We start from the raw sequence: 18,909 nt of genomic DNA, 5'->3' as shown, positions 1-18,909 counted from the left end.
TTCACTTTCTAACTCAATACATCACTTACTCAAGGTTATGTTTTTCTCAGTGTATCCCCCTATCTTGAATGTCAGCTCCATGAAGGCAGGGATGTTCCCAGAAGAGGGAGCAGCTGGAGCAAAGGCCCTGAGGCGGGGGAAGGACGTACAGAGTACCAGCCATGTCGGCCGGAGCTGAATGAGGGAGGGGGGCCGCTGGGCGGAAGTGATTAATCCAGGCAGATGGTGGCCTTGGAGGAGCCCCAATCCTCTTACCCAAAGCCCCTAAATACTTCCGCCACGCAGGTCACCTCCGGGCCTCTCTTGCTCCAGGTGGCCATCATGCCGGGGCTGGCAGTCGAGCAGGGGATGGAGGGCTGGAGCCCGGCCCCACCGCTGTATGAGGAGTACCGCCCACCACCTCTGGATGCCATCCGCCTGCCCAGGTATGCGCTGTACCTGCTGCTGGCGGCGCTCCTGGTGGTGGCCGTGGCCTATGCCATTGTGGGGCATCTCATCAAGGACCTCGCCCATGACCTGGCTGGTGAGCTGCGACCCGCCACGAGCCCTGCTTGGGGCAGTGCTGGGCCACTCCGGGGCAGCGGCGGGCGGGGGGGGGGGGGGGGTGTGGAGGGGGAGGGGCGGGATGCAAGGGCCTCTCGCAGCCAGGGAGGGGACAGAGGGTGGATGAGGCCCCGGGAGGCTCCTCACCAGTGTCCTACTGCAGACTGGGCCTTCGGCCCGAAGCCAGAGCAGGAAGACGCCCCTCGGGAACTGTGCTCAAGCCTGGAGGGCGAGGATCTGGAAGAGCTGGACCTGCAGCTGGCCCGGGCCTGGCGGGGTGATGAGGACCCTGGTGGGGGTGGCGACGCAGCCACTGCAGAAGCCCCCGCCCCGGCTCCCCGCCGCCCTTCCATTGCCTTCAAGGACCCACCTGCTCGAAGCTCCTTCTGGAGGCTGGACTGAGCCAGGCCCTGCCCTCTGGCCCAGGACCTGGGTTTGAACCCCTTTGCAGTTGTGTAGAGTGGACTTGTGCCCGCTGGATCCATTGCTCCACTGATCTGCCCCGTCTTGGCAGAGAATGTTCTCTTTCTTGGCTGACAGGTTCCAGTGGTTGGTCACTGGCACTTTCCACACTCCTGCTCCCCCCATAGCCCCAGAGCCTGATTCTGCCCAACCTCCACCAAGAAGAATTTTTCAAAGACTAACAATGGTGGCTAACCCTTACTGAGTGCTTAGTATGTCCCTGCTGTTGTGCTCAGTGAGCCTTTTCCACGTATTACTTCATTTAATCCTCACAGGCCAGGACTTTTCACCCCCATTTAACACATGGGAACATGGAGGCACAAAGCCCAGAAATGACTTGTTTGGAGCAGAGAGAACTTTTTGCAGAAAGAGGCCAGTTCCGTGACCTGCCTTCGAACTCAGAATCCCCAAGGCAGGGTTCTGGCCCTGCTCTCCCGAATCTGCTCCAGCCCCACCTCCCACCTCCTCCCCAGCTCTGCTGCTCTGTCCGCCAGATCTGTTGGTTTCTGGGGGTCCTGACTTCCCAGCTAACCTGAGAAGTCCCGGAGGACAGCGTCTGAGGCTTCGTCCCTCCCTCCTGACCTTGGCACAGACAGGGCACACGGTCGGAGCTTCGCAGGCACCACTCGGGTGGTTGAGATGGGCTTGCTCTGAGCAGGTGCCTGAGCTCCATCACTCTACTGGATGGCCCCTTGCGCAGTGATGATAGACCTCAGGGAGGCAGGGGGCCCCAGGTATGCATGGGTGCTCCTTAAAGGTGTGTGCAGTGACACTGGTACCCACCCCCAGCCCCCAAGGGCCCTGCAGAGCCCCCCGCCCCCCGGTCGGGGCTTCCTGCCACATGCCTGGGCCGTGGCTGTCCAGTGGCAGCTGGGGGAAGGTGCTCCTTCTCCTGGGCAGGGCTCCCTATCTAATCAGCCAGGGACCAAGGTTGATGGACAGGAGAGCCTGCAGCCTGAGTCATCCGCTACCTGGGCGTCCCGTTCTCCAGCCATCAGGGCGTGGATAGTGGGCCATGTGGCCCGTCACTTCTTGTCCCTGTGCTCATCCCCGTATTGGCTGTGGGTCCCCAGGGATCTGGGAGCCAGGATGAGGCCGTTTAAGCCGGTGGTGGGGGAGATCTGGGTTCAGATCCCGGCTCCAGCTCTTTCTGCGTGACCTGTGTGCTCCTGGCCTCCTTGGGCTTCTCTGAAAATGGAGACAGAAACATTCTGTGGGGTGTTCAGAGAAGGAGACACAGTGATGCCTGGCAGCCCTGAGCCCAGGCCCATCTTGGCCTGGCCGCTGCGGCACGGAGCCTGGGGCACCTGGAGGCTGGGTCCTGGGGTAGGGCACGGGGTGGGGGGGCTGGACTCCCCGTGTTAATTGTTATACCAGGTCCAGAGTCTGATCTCCGGGTCTGGACCAGCCCCGCCCCTAGGCCCGCCTGCCACTATATCAGGGGCTGGGCAGGGCCTCACCCAGCTAACCTTGACTGTGCACCGCTGCTGGCTCTTCCATGACCATGGAGACCCTGGAGACCCTTCTCCTGCTCAGCGCCCTGCTCCTGTCACCTGCAGAGGCTCAACGGGGTAGGGCTCCGACCTGGACCTGGGGGGGCGGGGTGGAAGCGGGGGGAGGGGTCGTGGGAGGGGCTCATTCATAGGCTCACCATCTCCCCATTTTTCATGATGAGGAACTGAGACCTCTGAAAGGAGGGGGCAGGCAGAGGAGCAATGGGGCCAGGCCCTTCCTGGAGCCCCCCCCAGCCCCCACACTCCCTCTGGGCCTCTCTCCCCATCCCTGAGATGCTCCCAGCCCCCTCCCCTTCTCTAGAACTGGTCTCTGACACCCGGCCCCTTTCTAAGACCCCATTGGCTTGAGCACCCCCCAGCAGCCTTCCCCTCTTCCCTTTCGGGGGCAGGCCCCGGCCCTGCCCCATCTCCCAGTCCCACCTGCCCCACCTTCGGACAGCCTCGCAGAATCGCCCGAAGCCCTGGCTGGTGGGCCTGGCTGCCGTCGTGGGATTCCTGTTTATTGTCTTCATCCTCATGCTGGTCAACCGCATCTGGTGCTCCAAAGCGAGGTGGGAGCCCCTCTCCCCACTCCCCACAGCCGCTGTCCCTGTCCTCCCCTTCTCCCCAAAGGGTTGGGCACCCCTCCCGCTTCCTGACTCTCTCTGGTCCTTCCCCCCCCACCCCGTCTCCCCATTTCCCTGTTCCAGCTCAGACCTCCCCCACCCCCACCTCACAGCCTCTCAGTCCAGGACAACCATGCCGCCCATCTGCCTGGCTTGGTGCAGTTCGTGAGCCCCAGCCAGGGGAGACTGTGAAGGCTACCGCCTGCCCTTCATCCACCTTCACCCCTCTACCTCTATTTCTCCCGCAGAGCTGAGGACGAGGAGTCCGCATTCAGAATGGAGTCCAACCCGCATCAGGACCCGAGGTACTGCTCGTGTGAGCACGTGTGGGTGTGTGCGGGGTCAGGGGGCTTGTGGGAGCCCCCTCTGGGGGTGGGAGGGATGGGTGTGCTCTGATGACCCCTGTCTGCTCTTCAACTCTTCAAGCACATTTCTGCCCCGGGGCCTTGCCCATACTGTTCTCTCTGATTGGAACTCCCTTTCCTGTATCTTCTGGCCGGCTCCTCCTTCAGTCCCAGCTCAGATATTTCCTCCTCACAGAAGCCCACCCTGACCACCAGCCTTCCTGACACTCTGTGTCCCCCAGCTGTGCATTCTTCTTTGCACTTAACCACCAGCTGAAATTATCTTAGTCACTTACCCCTTTCTCCACGCTAGCTGGTAGCTTCCAATAGACAAGAGAAGTTAGCTTTAGTCCTGGCTGTGTTCCCGGTGCTCAGCACGGGGCCTGGCGCACACAGTAGGTCCGTTGAACAAGACCGTGGTGTGGGATTGGGTAGGTGTCTCTGCACGGGCATGTGATCGGGTGTGGGTGACTCTCCTGGACTCCGTGTCTTCTGTGGTCCCGACTGGTTCTGGACATGCTTCTGGTGGAAGGCTCAGGGAGGTGGCAGGGCTGGGGACCCTTTCAGTGCGATATCCCAAGTTGGGCAAAATTTGGGGGATGGGAACAAGAATGCAGAAGATGGGAGGAGGCCAGCCTGCCTGGAAGATTCTCAGCCAAGCCCAACAAGATGTACGTGAGGGAGAGGTGTAGGCCCGATTGTCTGCTTTGTCTAAGACCCAGTGCAGCTCCAGTGAAATGTGATTCCCACTGCTGGGATGTGCTGGAAGTTCTCGACCCCACCCATGTTGGTAGTTTTCTCCCTGCCTTGTTCATGCCTTCATCCATCCATCCATCCATCCATCCATCCATCCATCCATCCATCATCCATCCATCCATTCTCCATCCACCTGTCCATCCATGGGATGGTTGAGTCTTAGTGTCTGCCTTTGTGAAATGGAAATAGCAAGGCTTCCTCATGAGGAGTGTTTTGAAGAATTCAACAAAGGTGTAGAACACCTGGCACAGGTACGTGTCAATTTAATGAGAGTGGCTGTTTCTCACTGTGGTCTGGGCCCTTTGTATCCCTACAGTGAAGAAGGCAAGAGGAAGAGGGAAGGGGACATAAAGGGCAAGAAGGGCAAGAAGGCTGAGGAAGAAGGAGAGAGAAACTTGGGGCTGGAGCTGGAGGAGAAAGAGGAGTCCAGAGGTAAAGGGAAAGTCATGAACACAGCCATGTGAAGACTCGACACCGACTTCCTCCAGGCAGCCGCCCAGAGATGCCCCTTTCACATCGTGTAAGCGATGATCTGGACGTGAAGCCACCATAATAACTCCGTGCAGAGCTGAGAATACCGCACGAAGAGGTGTGGACTTGCCCCGCCCCACAGGGAGTGGGGCAAGTGTGCTCTGTGTGCTGCGTCCGTGGGCTTTATGCACCCTCCTTCCTGACTTGACTGCCTAGTGATTCTTCTTGCACTAGGAGCGCATTCTTGGTTGTGGAGAAACCCCCCAGCCCTCACCATCTCATGGCTCCACCTACTTCTACCCACCGCCTGATTTCTTTTCCCTCTCCCTGATATCTGTTGGCCAGAACCTCCGCCCCGCCCCGCCCCCCCCCCCCCCCCGTCCCATCCCACTCAGCCTGGGGACCAACTTGGGGCAGGGGCTGCCTTTTCGAGACCTGCATTAAATTGATAAGAGCCCTTCAGAAGGGCTCCTGTTGTCTCTTGGGACTCAGTTTCCCCCTGGGGGAGGCAGCTTTTGGGGTTGGGGTCACTGCCTGTGCAGGTGTGGTAGAGCAGGCTGCACCGTGCCCAGATGCCCTGGGCACACTCAGCCCTCTCCCTGCAATCTTGATTTTGCTGCCCTGAGCCTTGGACTTTGAGCCCCGAGAGTGCCGTATCCTGGGAAATCCTTGCTACCCCACCCCTGGTCTGGGCTCACATGACTCCATTCCCGGGAACTGTGTCCAGGGAGGCCGTGTGCCCCGGGGCTCGGCGCCCCCCTGGGAAGGGACAAGCACTTTCTCCTCCCAGTTTCCAGCCACTCCTTTCACCTCACTTTTTCCGGGCCCTGGACCTTGCCCTGGATATTAACCATTTCTTAATAAGGACCTTGATAAAAGCTGGCATTCGGGCTGGGTTCTGGGGCAGGTCGCTGGGGTTGTTGGGTGTAGGATGTAACCCCCAAGGCTGCTAGAACACTTCCAGGGTAGTCCACCAGGGGGGTGGAAAAAACATAAACAAATAAAATCAAGGTACTACATGCCCTCATAGATGCTCCCAGGGAGCGCCCAGCATCTTAATCCTCAGTCTCCATTAGTACGCAGTTAGTCCCATTTTCCAGCTGAAAATACTGAGGCGTCAAGAGAAAGATGCCACTGGCCAGGTGTCGAGGGTTGCTCTTGTCAGAGCTGGGATGAAGCCCAGGCTGCCCGAACGATGAGGGAGTTTGTAGGCTCTGGCTAAGGTCAGATTTGGAGGTTAATGTCCTAGGATGGGAGAGGGTTGGAGCGCCAGGTGTCCGTTCCTGGCTGTGGTTCCTAGCTGGGAGAATGGCGTCCCTCTGGAATGCTGTGCGGCCCCCGGGGAGGTAGCCCCTCATCTGCAACCTGAGGACAAGAGTTAGGAGGCTTGAAGCAGGCGCTGGGGCTTAAGAACCATGGCAAGGCCTGACGCATAGTAGGTGCTCAGGAAACGCGTTCCCCACCTTTCCCGAGCCTCTCCCATGGCTCTGGCTGTGGGGAGTGAGGAGGCCAGGGTGGACCTCTGGGAGACAGGGTGCTGGGATGCTTGGGACGCCGGACCCCTCCCCGGCATACCCAGAATCCAGGGAAGGGGGGCCCCACCCCCCCACTTCCTGTGGCCCTGGCCACACCCTGCCCTGGGGTGTCCGGGGCGGGCCACTTCCTCCTCTAATGGGGTGGCACCCCAGGCCCCGCCGGAAAGAGGCCAGGACAGACGGACAAGGATGGACAGATTCCGGATGACTGCTGGCCCAGTCTCCCTTCTGGCGTGTCTGGTCCCGCGGCCGGTTCAGGCCCAACCCTGTAAGGCCTCGGGAGGGAGAGGAGGTGGGAAGGGAGCCCCCAGCTGGCGGCCCAGCCGCTGACCCCGCCGCACCCTGCCCGCAGCGGCCCAGAGGAAGCTGTGGCTGGTGGGGCTTGGGGCCGTGCTGGCCGCCCTCTTCCTCATCTTCGTCCTCATCATGGTCTACGCCGTCTGGTGCAGCCAGTCCCGCGACAGGTGGGCCCCCCTCCTGTGTGAGTCCCTCCCCTGCTAACCCGCTGGGGCTCAGAGCCCCTCCCCTTCCCTCTCCTCTCCGAGCCTTGGAGGAGGCAGGGCCAGGGGGCAATTCTTTGATTCAGACCCAGTGGGGCCTCCTATGACCTCACTGACTTCCCTCCTGACTCCCTACGTGAAAAACGAGGTGGTTTCCCGAGACCCCAGCACTCAGGTGCGTTTCAGGTGGGATCCCTAACGGCCTTGTCACCTCCCCTCAAGCCCCACGCACTTAGCCCTCCCTCCCTCCGTCCGTCCATCCCGCTGTCTGCGCCTCTGTCCACCTTGCCCCCACCGCGCCCGCATGTCCACCTGTTCATCCGGCCGTCCATCCGCTCGTTCGCCGAGCCGCCCATCAATCGATCCATCTCCCCACCTGGCCGCCTGTTCCCTCGCACACAGTTCCCCCGGGAAGCCGGGAAGGCCAGATGTGAGGAGGTGGGTGCGGGCTCCCGTAGCTCCCGCGTGAGCTCCCCGCACTTCCTTCTTGTTCAAACAGGGCAGGTGTCCCAACCTGTCTGAGCCTCAGCACGGCTCCCGCACAATGGGAACGACGAGAATGCAGCACTCAGAGGTTCTGGGGGGGTCGCAAGAGGCCTGGACACTGTAACTCCTTATTAAGTGAGGTTTTCTGGACACTTCTTGTCTCCACAGCAAGAAAGAGAAGGAAGAGGTGACCATGGGAGAGGAGGAGAAAGAAACAGAGGGCAATGGGGGGCTGGAGCTGGATGAGAAAGAGGGGCCTCCAGACCACGAAAGAGTGGCGAGCTCCTCTGAATGAAGTCGTCCCACCTGCCTCCTCCAGGCAGGCCTCCCGGGGACGCCCAATGCCTGCTCTGCACCCTACAAGCAAAGACCTGGTCCTGGGGCCAGCAAAATTATTCCATGTGGGGTTCAGGTGAAGTGTCCCTGAAAGAGGAGCGCTCAGGCCCTACCCCAAGTAACCCCCTTTGCGTTTACCTGGGCATTTTTGCACCCCCTTCCCAAGCACCCCCTCCCCCTTTGAGCCCGGAAGAGATCTGGTGGGGGCAAGCCGTGCAAAGGCCCTGCAGTGTTTTCCGGGCCCCAGAGCAGGTCCAGCCCTCGGGCTGTCTTGCTTTTGTTTTGTTGCTCCTGGGCCTGAACTTCGGGGGGCGGGCAGCACGTGGCCGTTTCCTGGGAGCCAAGGGCCCTCCGACCGCGCGCTGGTTTTCTAGTCACTGTCTGCTAGCTGTGCCTGGGTGCGGGTGCTGAGGGTGGGAGGAGACGGCGTCCTCACCCCCTCTGACCGTGCTGCACTCCTGCGGGCGGCTGCAGAGAAGGCTTGAACTCCAAGCGTCCATGCTGTGTGGCCCTAAGCATGTAACTTAACCTCTCTGTGCCTAAGTGTCTTGTCCTGTAAAAGGGGGAGGACAGTAACTTGATCCTTTCTAAGTTGTCATGAGGATTAAATGAAATACTGTCCACAAAAATCCCGAGCACAGAACCCCCGGAACCCAAACGGTGTCTAATAAATGTCAGCTTTTTGTTATGCTGAAACGGTGTGGCTGGGGCCCAGTGCATGCGAGCACCGCCCCCTCCCCAGGCCTGGGGGATCTAGAAGGGCACAGTGTGCGTGTTCAGACTGCGCCTCTGGCGCCCCCGCGTCCTCTGCCTCTGGTCCGTGGGTTCGGATGGGGGGTCCGGAGGGTCCGGAGGGTCCGGGCATGGGGCGGCGCTGCGGTCGCGGGGGGGGGGGGGGGGGGAGGGGAGAAGGGCGGGGCTGTGTGACTCCTCCCTTTCCGCGGGGCGAGACTTCTCCCCTAGGGGCGTCTGGAAATTGTGGGGGGAGTTTTGTGGCTGTCACAAGCCTGCCCCCCCTTTTAGGGCATTGAGTTGGGGGCCCAGGGATGGCAAACAGCCTGCAGTGTTGGGACGGCCCCCCAAAGCCAAGAACTGCAACACTTCAGGGGCCAATGTCTGAAAAACACGGAGGCTTACCTTGAGATCGAGGGCCAGACTGCTGCCCACCCCGACCCGGGCTTACCCCCCACACCGGCTGAGCCCCCCAGCCCTGACTGACCCCCTACCCCGGCCGAGGCCCCCCACCCCTGGTTGAGCCCCTTAGCCCTGACTGACCCCTAACCCTGACTGAACCCCTCAACCGTGGCTGAATTCCCGACCCCTGGTTGAACCCCCATCCCACCTGAGCCCTTACCGCATCTGAGCCCCCACAACAGGCTGAACCTTCACCCCGCAGAAGAAGCTCCTGCTATCGCCCCCTTTCCCGCTGCGGGAAGGGGCTGGACGGCGGGGATTGGGGCGCAGGTGGTTGGGGGCCCTTCCCCCCAAGACCCGGCTTCTGGGTCCAGATCCTCGTCCCGTCCACAAGGGGGCGCCAGAACCGCGCTGCTGAGGGCGGAAGCACCCAGCCCTGCTGGGGATGGGGCGTGGGAAGGGAACGCGCGGGATCTGGGGGGCCCAGGACCCCCTCCCCCGACGATTGTCGTCTGTTCCTGTCCGGGCGGCGGCGTGAGGCAGTGCATCTGTGTGCAGCGTAGGGCACTGTGCCTGGGTCCCTCTGAGCGTCTTGTCTCTCTGCCTTGGTAATCCCGTCAGTAAAAAGGGACATAATCGTCCCTCCTGGGTGGGTCCGTTGCAGTGTGGGAGGAGCCTGTGCAGTAGAGAGCTTTGCTTGCCCATCCTGGTGTTCCTTGGAGGTCTCTGGGGGACTTGGAATGGGGGTAGAATGATGGGCCAGGACTCGCCGATCCCAGCCCCACCCCCCACCCCCCCCAAGGCAGGGAAGTGACTGCCCCTCACACGGGCGATGCTCCTGCGCTGTAAGCCTCCCTCCTCTCTGACCCCAGCCTCTGAGAAGCCCCCCTGGCTGCCGGGGTTGGAGGAGGAACTGGACAGGACCGGCCTGACGGATCAGGGCTGCGGCGGGACCGATGGGGGGCCGGGAGCTGGGAGGCTGAACAGGGGCTTTGCCCAGGCAGGTGGGGAAGGCCTCCGGGATGAGAGGTTGTCATAATGAAGTCAGGTCCTGCCGTCCTTTGCCCGCAGCACTCCAGGGCTCCCACCTCCCTGGGGTAAAAGTCCAGGTCCTCCCCAAGGCCCACAAGACCCTGCAGGACCTGCCCCATCCCCTCCCTGTCGGGTCCTCCTCCCCTGGTGCCTTACTCTGCTCCAGTCACATGGGCCTCCTGGCCGTTCGTCCAACTTGCCAGGCAGGGTCCTACCCCAGGGCCTTTGCACAGTCTGTGCCCTCTGCCTGAAACACTCATCTGTCAGATCTCCAGGAGGCTGTTTCCCTCATTCTACTCGTCTCTGTTTAAATGTTACCTCATGTGAGACCCCCTCTCCTATCCCTTACTTTGCTTTACTTCTTTGGCACTTACCTCCTCTGATATGTATTTTACTTATTTTTATTGTTTACCATGCATCTTCCCAACTTGGAACTGTAAGGGCTATGAAGGCAGGTTATTTTGGGCGTTTTGTTCCCTGCTGTGTCCCCAGTACTTGGTACTCAGCAGATGCTCAGGAAATCTTTGCTGAATGAATGGGAGTTTGCCAGGTGCAAAAAGAGGGAAAGCACTCTGTACATGTATGGAGCACTGACTGTGTGCCAGGTTCTGTCCTTGGGAGCCGGGGGGGGGAGGGGGGGAGGCAGAATTTCTTGGCACAGAGCAGGTGCTCCATAGATGCCCCTGGAGTTTGTTGATTGAAGACCCTGGGGAGATCTGAGGCTGGTCGGGGAGGAAGCTAGACTGCGGAAAGGTGGGCCGGCCTCCTGGAGGAAGAGGGTGTCGTTGTGGGAGCTGAAGGGTCTGCGTAGAGTGGGGAGGCAGTGATGAGCAGCAGAATAGCAGGGGCCAAGGTTCAGGGCTGTGAAATGGCCCCTCGTAGGGGCGGGGGGACCACTGGAGCACCGGGGGCATTGCAGGAAGGACCTGGACCCAGAGCTCACCAAAGTCAGTGTGTAAAGCAGGTCCCTCCCATGGGCTCTGCGGACACAGACATGGGGCCAGATCGCTCTCTGCAGGGGCGCCCTGGGTGCCGTGGGGGGCTGCACAGCACCCCTGGCCCCAGTCCTCAATACCAGGAGCACCCGTGTCAACAAACATCCCCGGGCACTGTGGAGGGTCCCTGGGGGCCACTGGATGGACACAAAGGTCTCAGCCCCTTCCCTTCACTCTGGCACCGAACAACCCACACAGCACAGAAAGGAGGACCCAGGACAGTCAGTGAGAGTTGAAGCATAGCTTGTTTATTTTATACATTTTTTTCTTCCTTCTTTTGTCTTTTTTTTTTTTTTTGCTTTTTATTGAATCTTTTATGGAACCCCCCTTCTTTTTTTTTTTTTTTTGCATAGGGAAACAAACAAACAAAATAGTAACAGCCAGAGTCACTTTCTGTAAATGGTACTTAGGTAGGCGCGTCTGCAAAAACCGAAATGACTGCGTAATATACAAGGTTATGACCAGAGTATGCTGTGAGGGGGGCAGGCGGGCGAGCCGGGCAAGGGAGGGGTCCGGCTGGTCTGCCAGGCGTCCCCCCAGCCCCCGGCCCGGAGGGGAAGGGGGCGGTGGGCAGCAGACCCAGCTCGGACCTTCTCCTGACCTGGGTTCACGAGCATGGGGTGTGTGTGTGTGTGTGTGTGTGTGTGTGTGTGTGTGTGTGTGTGTGTGTGTGTGTGTGTGTGTGTGTGTGTGTGAGATCCGGTGTGTGTGGCAAGCAGGAAGCGAGAGACAGAGTAAACTATCCTGGTAATATCAGTAAAATACAAAATGGGGGGGAACCTCAAAAAATATCTTGGGAGGGAAAAGAATGAAAACGAAGAGCAACACCACCAAAAAGTTTTTCAAAGAGCGAAAGGAAGGAAGGAAGGAAAGAAAAGTTGAGAGAAAGGAAACTCAGTCAGGTGGGTCTCTGTCCTTCCCCCCTGCGCTGTGCGCTCTGTCCCCCAGACTCTCTCGTCTTCCCCCATGTGGGGTCCTGGGGGGTGGGAGGGCAGGAAGCTGGGGGCAGAGGCCAGGACCCCCGAATCTGAAGGGACTTTGGTTTTGGAGGCCTGGCTGGGACCCAAGACGGGAGGATGGGGCGTTGATGCATTTGGGGAGTAGATTTTGGGGGTTCCCACGGGAGGGGGCTGGGACAGCTCCCGCCCCCTTCCCGGGGGTCCCCTTCTAGCCAGGAGGTGTGAATGGAGGGCTGTGGGGAGGGCAGTAGCTCGGGGGTGCGTGACTTCCTTCCTGTCTGGCCCTGACTCCTGTTGGATCCCACCTCCTCCTTCCAGAGGCCTGGGGGGGGGCCCTGGGGAACAGGGGAAGAGAACCCCAAAGCCACACCAGCAGACAAGTGAGGCACTGCTTGGGAAAAGTCTTGTTTTGGTATCGCTGGCAACAAGTCCCACTGGTACGGCTTTGGGTCTGGCTCCCTGCCTCGCCTGGGGGATGCGGGGGCGGGGGGGGGGTGCCAGCGCGGGGACGGCCCGACGGGGGAGGCCGGGTCAGTTCAGAGGTGGGACTCTCACGTGCCCGGAGGGGCAGAAACGGGGAAATACGGGGGCGTGCGGAGGAAGCTGGATGTGAGGACGGATCTCTGGAACCTCTCTACCAACACCCTCCGCAAAGAAAAGTAGAAACCAGGGTCTCAGGGAATCCGGGTCAAAACAAAAAGTAGCCCCTGTATAACCTGTATTATGAGAAAAAACTCCAAAATTACATATATTTATACATATGTGTGTGTGTGTATAGTATAGCCCTGCACTGGAGCTCAAAGTACCGCGGGAGAAGCCAGAGTGGGGAGAGGGCCCGCGAGCGACATCGCGGAGCGCGGAGCTGCTCCTAGCGCCAGGCTCCCGCCTAACTGGCTGCCGGCCCCGGGGACAGATAGAGGGTTCCAGAGCAGAGACGACGGTGTGTGGGGCTGAGGCTGGAATTGTCTGCTGCCTGGGGGGTGCAGACAGCCCCCCACGTCTCCTTCGGGGTTCCTCTTGGGTCTGATTGTCTAGCTCAGGGTGGGGGGGCCGGGGTCTGGGTTCAGAACTCGGCAGGAGCCCGGGTGGCGGACCCGGGCCTGGGGGCCCCCTGACCCCCTTCTCCTCAGTCAGACAGGGCCGGGTCTTCCCGCCCCTCCACACCTCCTTTTCCACTCTGGTCAGGATCGCATGCTCTCATCCCAGAGAGGCGTGAGGACAACTTGCATATATCTGGGAGGCCTCTCTGTTCTGTTCCACAGCAGAGCTGGACCCCAGGGTCAGGTGGGTGGGGGGCCTCCCGTGGGTGGTGGGGGGCAGCAGGCGTGGGAGGGGATGGGGTTTGAGAACATGTTAGTCTCACACATGTAAAAAACAACACAGCGCCCTGTGCGCCCTGCCCCGTGCCTGGAGCACCAACCCAAACTGCAGAGCTGGGGAAGGGGGAAAGGGGTCTGGGTCCTGGTGTTTCCGCCTTATTCTGCCTGCAGCCTTTCCTGGGGGGCGGGGGGGGGGGCACACAGGCCCAGGGCGGCACCACCTACTCAGCGGGGCACACAGCTGGGGGTGGGCTGCGGAGGGACAACGTGGTCCCCACGAAGTCCTTGGGGAGGGGTCCCGGGCGGGATGCTCCCCCCTCCCTGGGTGTCTGCTCCCCAATTCTGGGGGGAAGAGAATAAAACCCAGAAATCTGCCGCATGAAACATGACATGCAGGACCTTGAGCTCTCGGACCAAAGGACAGTTCTTAGGGGCGGGCGCTGAGAGCGGGATCTGTCCCCCGGGGCTTGCGGAGACCTCTTTTTTAAAAGAAGACATGGGAATGTGTGCTGGTGGATGGAAGCCAGGCTGCCCGCGGGGCCCCTCCCTGCTCTGGGGGGCGACCATCTGCCCGCCGTGTCCCCACAGGAGATGCGTGGGGAGCAGGAGCTGGATGGACCCAGCCCTCGGACACCCCACTAACCGGCTGCTACTGTCTCAGCTTTGGTCGAGTAAAAAGCAAAGGAAATTGGAAAAGAAAAAAAAAAAAAAAAACCCAACAACAAAGAAAGGAAAAAACAGAAAGGAAGCAAAAGGTTAAGAGGACGAGCGTGAAATCGAGGACAAGACAACAGTTTGGGGGCAGCCACCGGACGGAGGCCCCTGCCCAGGGGCCAAACCCTGCGCCTGCGGGCCCCTGGCTGGGCCTGCGGTGGCTGAGCTAGGTCTATAGGGACAGACAGACAGATATTGCATATATTGGGTTTGGCTTCTGTTTGCTGTTTCATCCCAGATAACCCCCCCCAGTCACAGCTGGAAGACAGAAGTGGGTGCTGGGGGCAGGAGGGGAGCGCCGCCCCAGGCGGGTCTCCAAGGAGGGGGGGTGCCCGGCGAGTCCTTTGGCAAGAAGGAAGGGGGGTCTGGGGAAAGGAGGGGAGCCTGGGGGGCAGCAATGTGACCCTGAGCCAGGGGGACGTCAGCCTGCAGGAAAGGTGGCATGGGGGAGTCTGGCTGGAGGCAGGATGGCCACCCCGTGGGGCCAGGGCTCACCCCTGAGGTCTGTCCCCTGCTGTGGGCGGGGGCCTCGGAAGGGACTCCTCTGGAGCCCAGGGGTGGGGCTGGGGATGGCAGAGCACCAGGGCGCACCCCCACTGCAGCAGAGCTGTGGAGACAGAGCTGGGGGTGGGGGGCAGACCATGGGGCGATTGTTCTGTGGACTGCTTTTCTAAGCACGGGATTTTCCTTTTTTTTTTTTAATTCTTATTTTTTTATTTTTTATTTTTTTACAAATAGAAATACATCCCTCTTCAATTTTTATTTTTTATTTCATGTCATTGTTTTGTCTTTTTGTTTTTTTTTTTTTAACTACACGAGCAGTGCATGCAGCTGTGTGCGCTGATATTGTTTAAAGGTAATACTTATTTTCGGAAGGCAAGGCACATCATGTGGTAGAAAATTTCGTGCAAATTAGGAAACATGGAGTTTTTTTAAGGTTTTTTTTGTATCTTTTTTTTTTTTTTTTTTTTTTTTTTTTTTAAAGAGGAGCGGGTAGTGTCGGAGGGCTGGGGGTGGGCTAGGGGAGGGAGATAGAGCCAGGTATAATTTGCCATGCAGTATCAGCTGCGGCGAGCTGACATCAGGAGCCAGGTCACAGGAATCCCCGACTAAGCACCATGCAAAGTTAGGTAGCTGGGGGCCGCCAGGTGCCCCTCCTCTACCCCGCCTGCCCGCACCCTAAGGTTCCCGGCTGAGAAGCTTCCGGATACCCCAACTGCACGACCCACCCCCTCCTGCCCTCCCGGAGAGTGGCCCATGCTTTGGTCCCCAACAGCCACCCAGTGGAGGGGGCCCTGGGGACAGACGGACGGACCAAGGGTTTTTGAATGCCTCTGGACAATGGGAGGGGGGTTGGTGGGGAAGGGTCTTTCTCTTATGGTTGAGTTTGCCAAGCCCCTTGGGATGGTTTGGGAGGAAAGTCCAGTTTCTGGGGAGGTGGGAGGAGGCTGGCCAGGCCTGGGGTACCAGGAGAGGGCCAGGAGGGCCAGGTTTGGGAGCAGATGAGGCGGAGGCCCAGCCCAGGGTGATGGCTTTGGCCAGGGGGTGGGGGCTCTTGGTGGGGAAGGTCTTCCCCAGGGCCAGGCATGGAGAAGGCCGGCTGGGACTCAGATGGATGGGATGGGAGGGGATTCCCCCCCTCCCAGGCCCCCCACCCAAGATGGCCATCCTGGGGTGGGGGTGGGGATGGGGCCAGGGAGCCGGGGTTGGGGGGCACCCGGTGTCCCCAGCTTAGTGTTTTTGGAGCGGCTCAACGGAAAACGTTTAGCAGATGGGAGATCCCCCACATGGCGACAGGGGACCCCCCCCCAGGCGCTGACCCCACCCTCCCCCAGCCAGAACCCTCCAACCCCATCCAGGCTTGTACGGACTGCAGTTGCCCGGCCTTCTTTCCTTGTGGGGGCCCAGCTGTGATGCACCTGCCCGGCTGTGCCCCACTTCGGCGGGGGAAGATGAAAGTGCAAACCGTGGCCCCCCTTTGGGCTGGGAGGCACCAGGGAGGGGGTGTCGCTCCAGGATGTAAGGCACTGGCAGAGGAGGCGAGGGAGGGCCTGCTGGCTTCCCCAGACCCCACCCCCGTGCCCGAGCGCAGCAGGGCTTGAGGGATGCCCAGCTCTGCCCCTTGGGCCAACTGTAGGGGGGTCCCATCTCTCCAGCTCTGAGGGGAGCACAGTAATGAGGGTCAGCGACTGGAGGTGGCCGGGTTGGGGAGGGAATGGAAGGGGCCCGCGGCCACTTCCCATTCCAGCGGGACAAAGGGGGGCGGGTGGTGGGAATCAGGCACTTAAACCACTCGCTCTCACCTCCCCCCTCCGTGGGCTAAGCGGGGGGTCCTCCCCTCCCAGGGCTTGGGTGGATGGAGGCTCCAGACAGGGTGTCCCCTCCTGGGGAGCTCTGAGTCTCTCCACTCCCCCCCAGCCCCTTCCTCGGAAAGTGCATTTCTTACAGTGTGTGCAACGTGGGTCCCTCCCCTGGGGGGTGTGGAGCAGGGCCAGTGGGGTGCGGGGTGGGGTGGCCTCCTATGCTGCGGGGTGGAGCTGGGGTCAATTGCATAGAGACTTCTCCTCCCAAACAGGGCAGGCACGGGGCTGCAAGACCAAGTCCCGAGCAAGCCCGGCCGAGCACGCACGCACACCGTGGGGCAGGCGGAGGTCCCACGGCAGCAGGACGCTCCTGACAAAGTTTCTGCCACGCATCCCAGTCCCCTGGCGACACCCAGGGTCTCCCCACAACCCTCTTCTGCCCTTGTCGCTTCCCTGCCCACCTGGGCCTCCACTGCCCGCTGCTGGCGTCCTTGCCGGCCCCCCCCCCGCCCCAGCACCCCCATAGCGCCCACCTCCCCACTCGGCAGACACGGTGGCGGAGGCCTGGCTGACATCCCGGCAGTGGGGGCACGGGGAGAGGTGGCCTTGCCGGGTGTCCCGCCCCGTGGGGCCTGGGCAGGGGCACCGGTCCGCGCTCACCTGGTCCTGGGCGGAGGCGGGGAGCGGGCGCCTGCCCTTGGAGACCAGCAGCCAGAGATGAGTCCCTGCGGAGGGTGCCCTGCGCAGGCTGCGTCCGAGCGGCGGCAGGGCCTGGCCCTCCGGTCCGGCCGCGGCGTCCCGAGAGTTTTGAGGGGCTGCTGTCTTTACCTTTTGTCTTCTTGGATGGGTGGGTTTATTTTTATGGTTTTTTTTTCCGTTTGTCTTTTTTTTTTGCCTTTTTTTTTCTTTTTGCTTGTTTCCCTCCTGTGTATATATGTCTGTTCTGTCTTTTCGGCCAGGCTGGGAGTCGGCGGGGTGTTCTTGCTCGCTCTAACTTTCCACTGAAAACGTGGGCCAGGGGCCGACAGTGCGGCCCCCTGGGATTCCCGCGACGAAGGAGCAGGGCGTGGGAAGAAATCTTTCTTATCCCAGATACCAGGACTGGGTACCCGAGAGGGACACACGGAGAGAGGGGGAGGAGAGAGAGAGAGAGAGAGAGAAACGGGGGTCAGGCTCCACCATCGACTGTACTGGCCACTGCCCGCACCCGCCTCCTCGGGGCCCCTGTCCCCGTCCCAGACGTGTCATAACCTAGAGGACCCTGGACAAGGCTGCTGGATGAAACGCAGGGTGCCTGGGGACAACTGAATTCTGGAGAAACCACAGGGAAACCCGTACGCTGTGCAACTTCTGGTTATATACGTATGCTGAGACAATTTTTTCAAACTTCTTTTTATCTCTTGTTTATCTGGACTTTAAATCTATCCGAGCATCCTGGAGTGTTTGTTTACAACCAGATCTCTGCGCCTCGGTGCCCTGAGTCTACAAGGATGGAGAGGATGTGGCTCTACCCCGGGCTTGCCTCCACAGGCGGAGTCGTTATGAAGTGCCACCTTGTTCAAGCACGGCGACCAGGGCTGTTTGCTTTCGTTTTTTAAACAAATGTTTTCCCATTTAAGGATCCCCGCCCCCGCCCCACGATTCCACATGAAGGAGGGACTATGCCCCCCACTACCCTGTTTCAAAACGAAGAAAATATGGGCTCAGAGAAGTCAAGGAATTTGCCTAAGACCATCAGCACAGGGGGCCAGAGTGGAATTCCAACTCGGGCCTGCCTCGTTCCAGCCCTTGCTTGGCCCCTGCCCAGGTCTGACCTCTAGCCTGTCCCTTGAGGGGTCACAACCTCCACTTCCCATAGGGGGCCTGGGGCTCAGGCTCAGGGACAGCTCCAGCCTGGGTCTCCACAGGGAAGCCGCTGTACACGCCCTTTCCCTGGACATGCGTCCAATCCACCTGCACGGGGCCGGCCTGGGGACGCCCCCTGACTGAGGCTGGGGCGGCGCTGTCCCTCACCCCTGCTGTAAATCAATTGTGCCCCTCCAACCAGGCTGCCCCGTGGGCCATCCCAATGAACTGGCGCCCTGGCTCCCAGCCCCCACCTCCAGCCAAGTTCAAGTTCATCTTGGCCATTACCTCATGTCTGGTTTCTGCTGGCAACCAGACAGACTCTGGGCGTGACCCTCCCCCATGGTGGCCTCCCCTCAGCCCTTCCTCCTTCCTCCCTCACAGGCCTCTGGTCCCAGTAACTTAACACCCTCCCCTTCAGCTGAGGGGGAGGCTGCTGGGGGTGCTGGAGGCGGGGCGGTGAGGTCCCAGCTCTGGACTCCCCCTGGCCTGGCTGGAGCCATCAGTGTGGCTCGGGCATGTGGCTTAGCCCCTCTGGACCTTGGCTTACTCATCTGCTGGATGGGTGTCATGTGTTTCTGGGCAGAAGGGAGCCTGGTACAGAACGCTCAACGGCGGTGGGGGGTGGGATTCCATCACATCGGAGAGGGAGCAGAGGTGTATGGGCCCACGGCTCCCCACTCTGGGGACCAAAGTGATGGATGGCTCAGGACTCGGGGGGATTGATGGGGGAGACGAAGAAAGTCGGTAACTGACCAGGGGGAGATCAGCTGAACTGACCAGGGTCGGGGGCACCCGGGGGGAGGGGCACTGCTGGGGGAGGGGATGCTGACGGGGGAGGGGATACTGGCTGGGGAGGGGCGCTGATGTGGGGGAGAGGAAGACAGAAGATGGAAGGTGTGGGGAGGGGAAGAAGCTGCTGTCGGCTGTGGGGGTGGAACTGGGGGGCCAGAGGAAAGCAAACCTCCCAGGAATAACGCAGGGGAAGGCCAAGTGCTGACTGGGTGACACGCGAGAGGCCTCTAAGCTCTGAGCCCTTCACATGGGGGCTCCAGG

General features: G+C 60.5%; 3 protein-coding genes across 6 annotated transcripts in view; 2 read left to right on the top strand and 1 right to left on the bottom strand.

The window, feature by feature from the left end:
• The first annotated feature begins 2,214 nt into the window (after positions 1 to 2,214).
• LOC113916496 (small integral membrane protein 24) lies at positions 2,215 to 5,705 on the top strand. The gene is made up of 4 exons (XM_027582939.2): positions 2,215 to 2,576; positions 2,959 to 3,070; positions 3,373 to 3,429; positions 4,541 to 5,705. Exons 1-4 carry the CDS (start codon positions 2,504 to 2,506, stop codon positions 4,686 to 4,688), a joined length of 390 nt encoding a protein of 129 aa, XP_027438740.1. The 5' UTR covers positions 2,215 to 2,503; the 3' UTR covers positions 4,689 to 5,705.
• A 678-nt stretch (positions 5,706 to 6,383) lies between these two features.
• On the top strand, positions 6,384 to 8,241 carry LOC113916497 (small integral membrane protein 24-like). Its single transcript, XM_027582940.2, has 3 exons — positions 6,384 to 6,498; positions 6,583 to 6,694; positions 7,385 to 8,241. The coding sequence occupies exons 1-3, from the start codon at positions 6,420 to 6,422 to the stop codon at positions 7,509 to 7,511; spliced, it is 318 nt and encodes a 105-aa protein (XP_027438741.2). The 5' UTR covers positions 6,384 to 6,419; the 3' UTR covers positions 7,512 to 8,241.
• A 2,698-nt stretch (positions 8,242 to 10,939) lies between these two features.
• NFIC (nuclear factor I C) overlaps positions 10,940 to 18,909 on the bottom strand; it is a 69,798-nt gene continuing 61,828 nt past the window's right edge. For all 4 annotated transcript variants that reach the window (XM_027582936.2, XM_027582935.2, XM_027582937.2 and 1 more), the window contains one exon: positions 10,940 to 17,109. In XM_027582936.2, coding sequence (XP_027438737.1) covers positions 17,092 to 17,109 — 18 coding nt within the window. In that variant the 3' untranslated portion in view covers positions 10,940 to 17,091. The remainder of the gene's footprint in view (positions 17,110 to 18,909) is intronic.

Source organism: Zalophus californianus, chromosome 1 (genome assembly GCF_009762305.2).
Source record: "Zalophus californianus isolate mZalCal1 chromosome 1, mZalCal1.pri.v2, whole genome shotgun sequence".
Taxonomy (NCBI): domain Eukaryota; kingdom Metazoa; phylum Chordata; class Mammalia; order Carnivora; family Otariidae; genus Zalophus; species Zalophus californianus.
The sequence above is the reverse complement of the archived record's forward strand: the minus strand, read 5'-3'. Positions and strand labels throughout refer to the sequence as shown.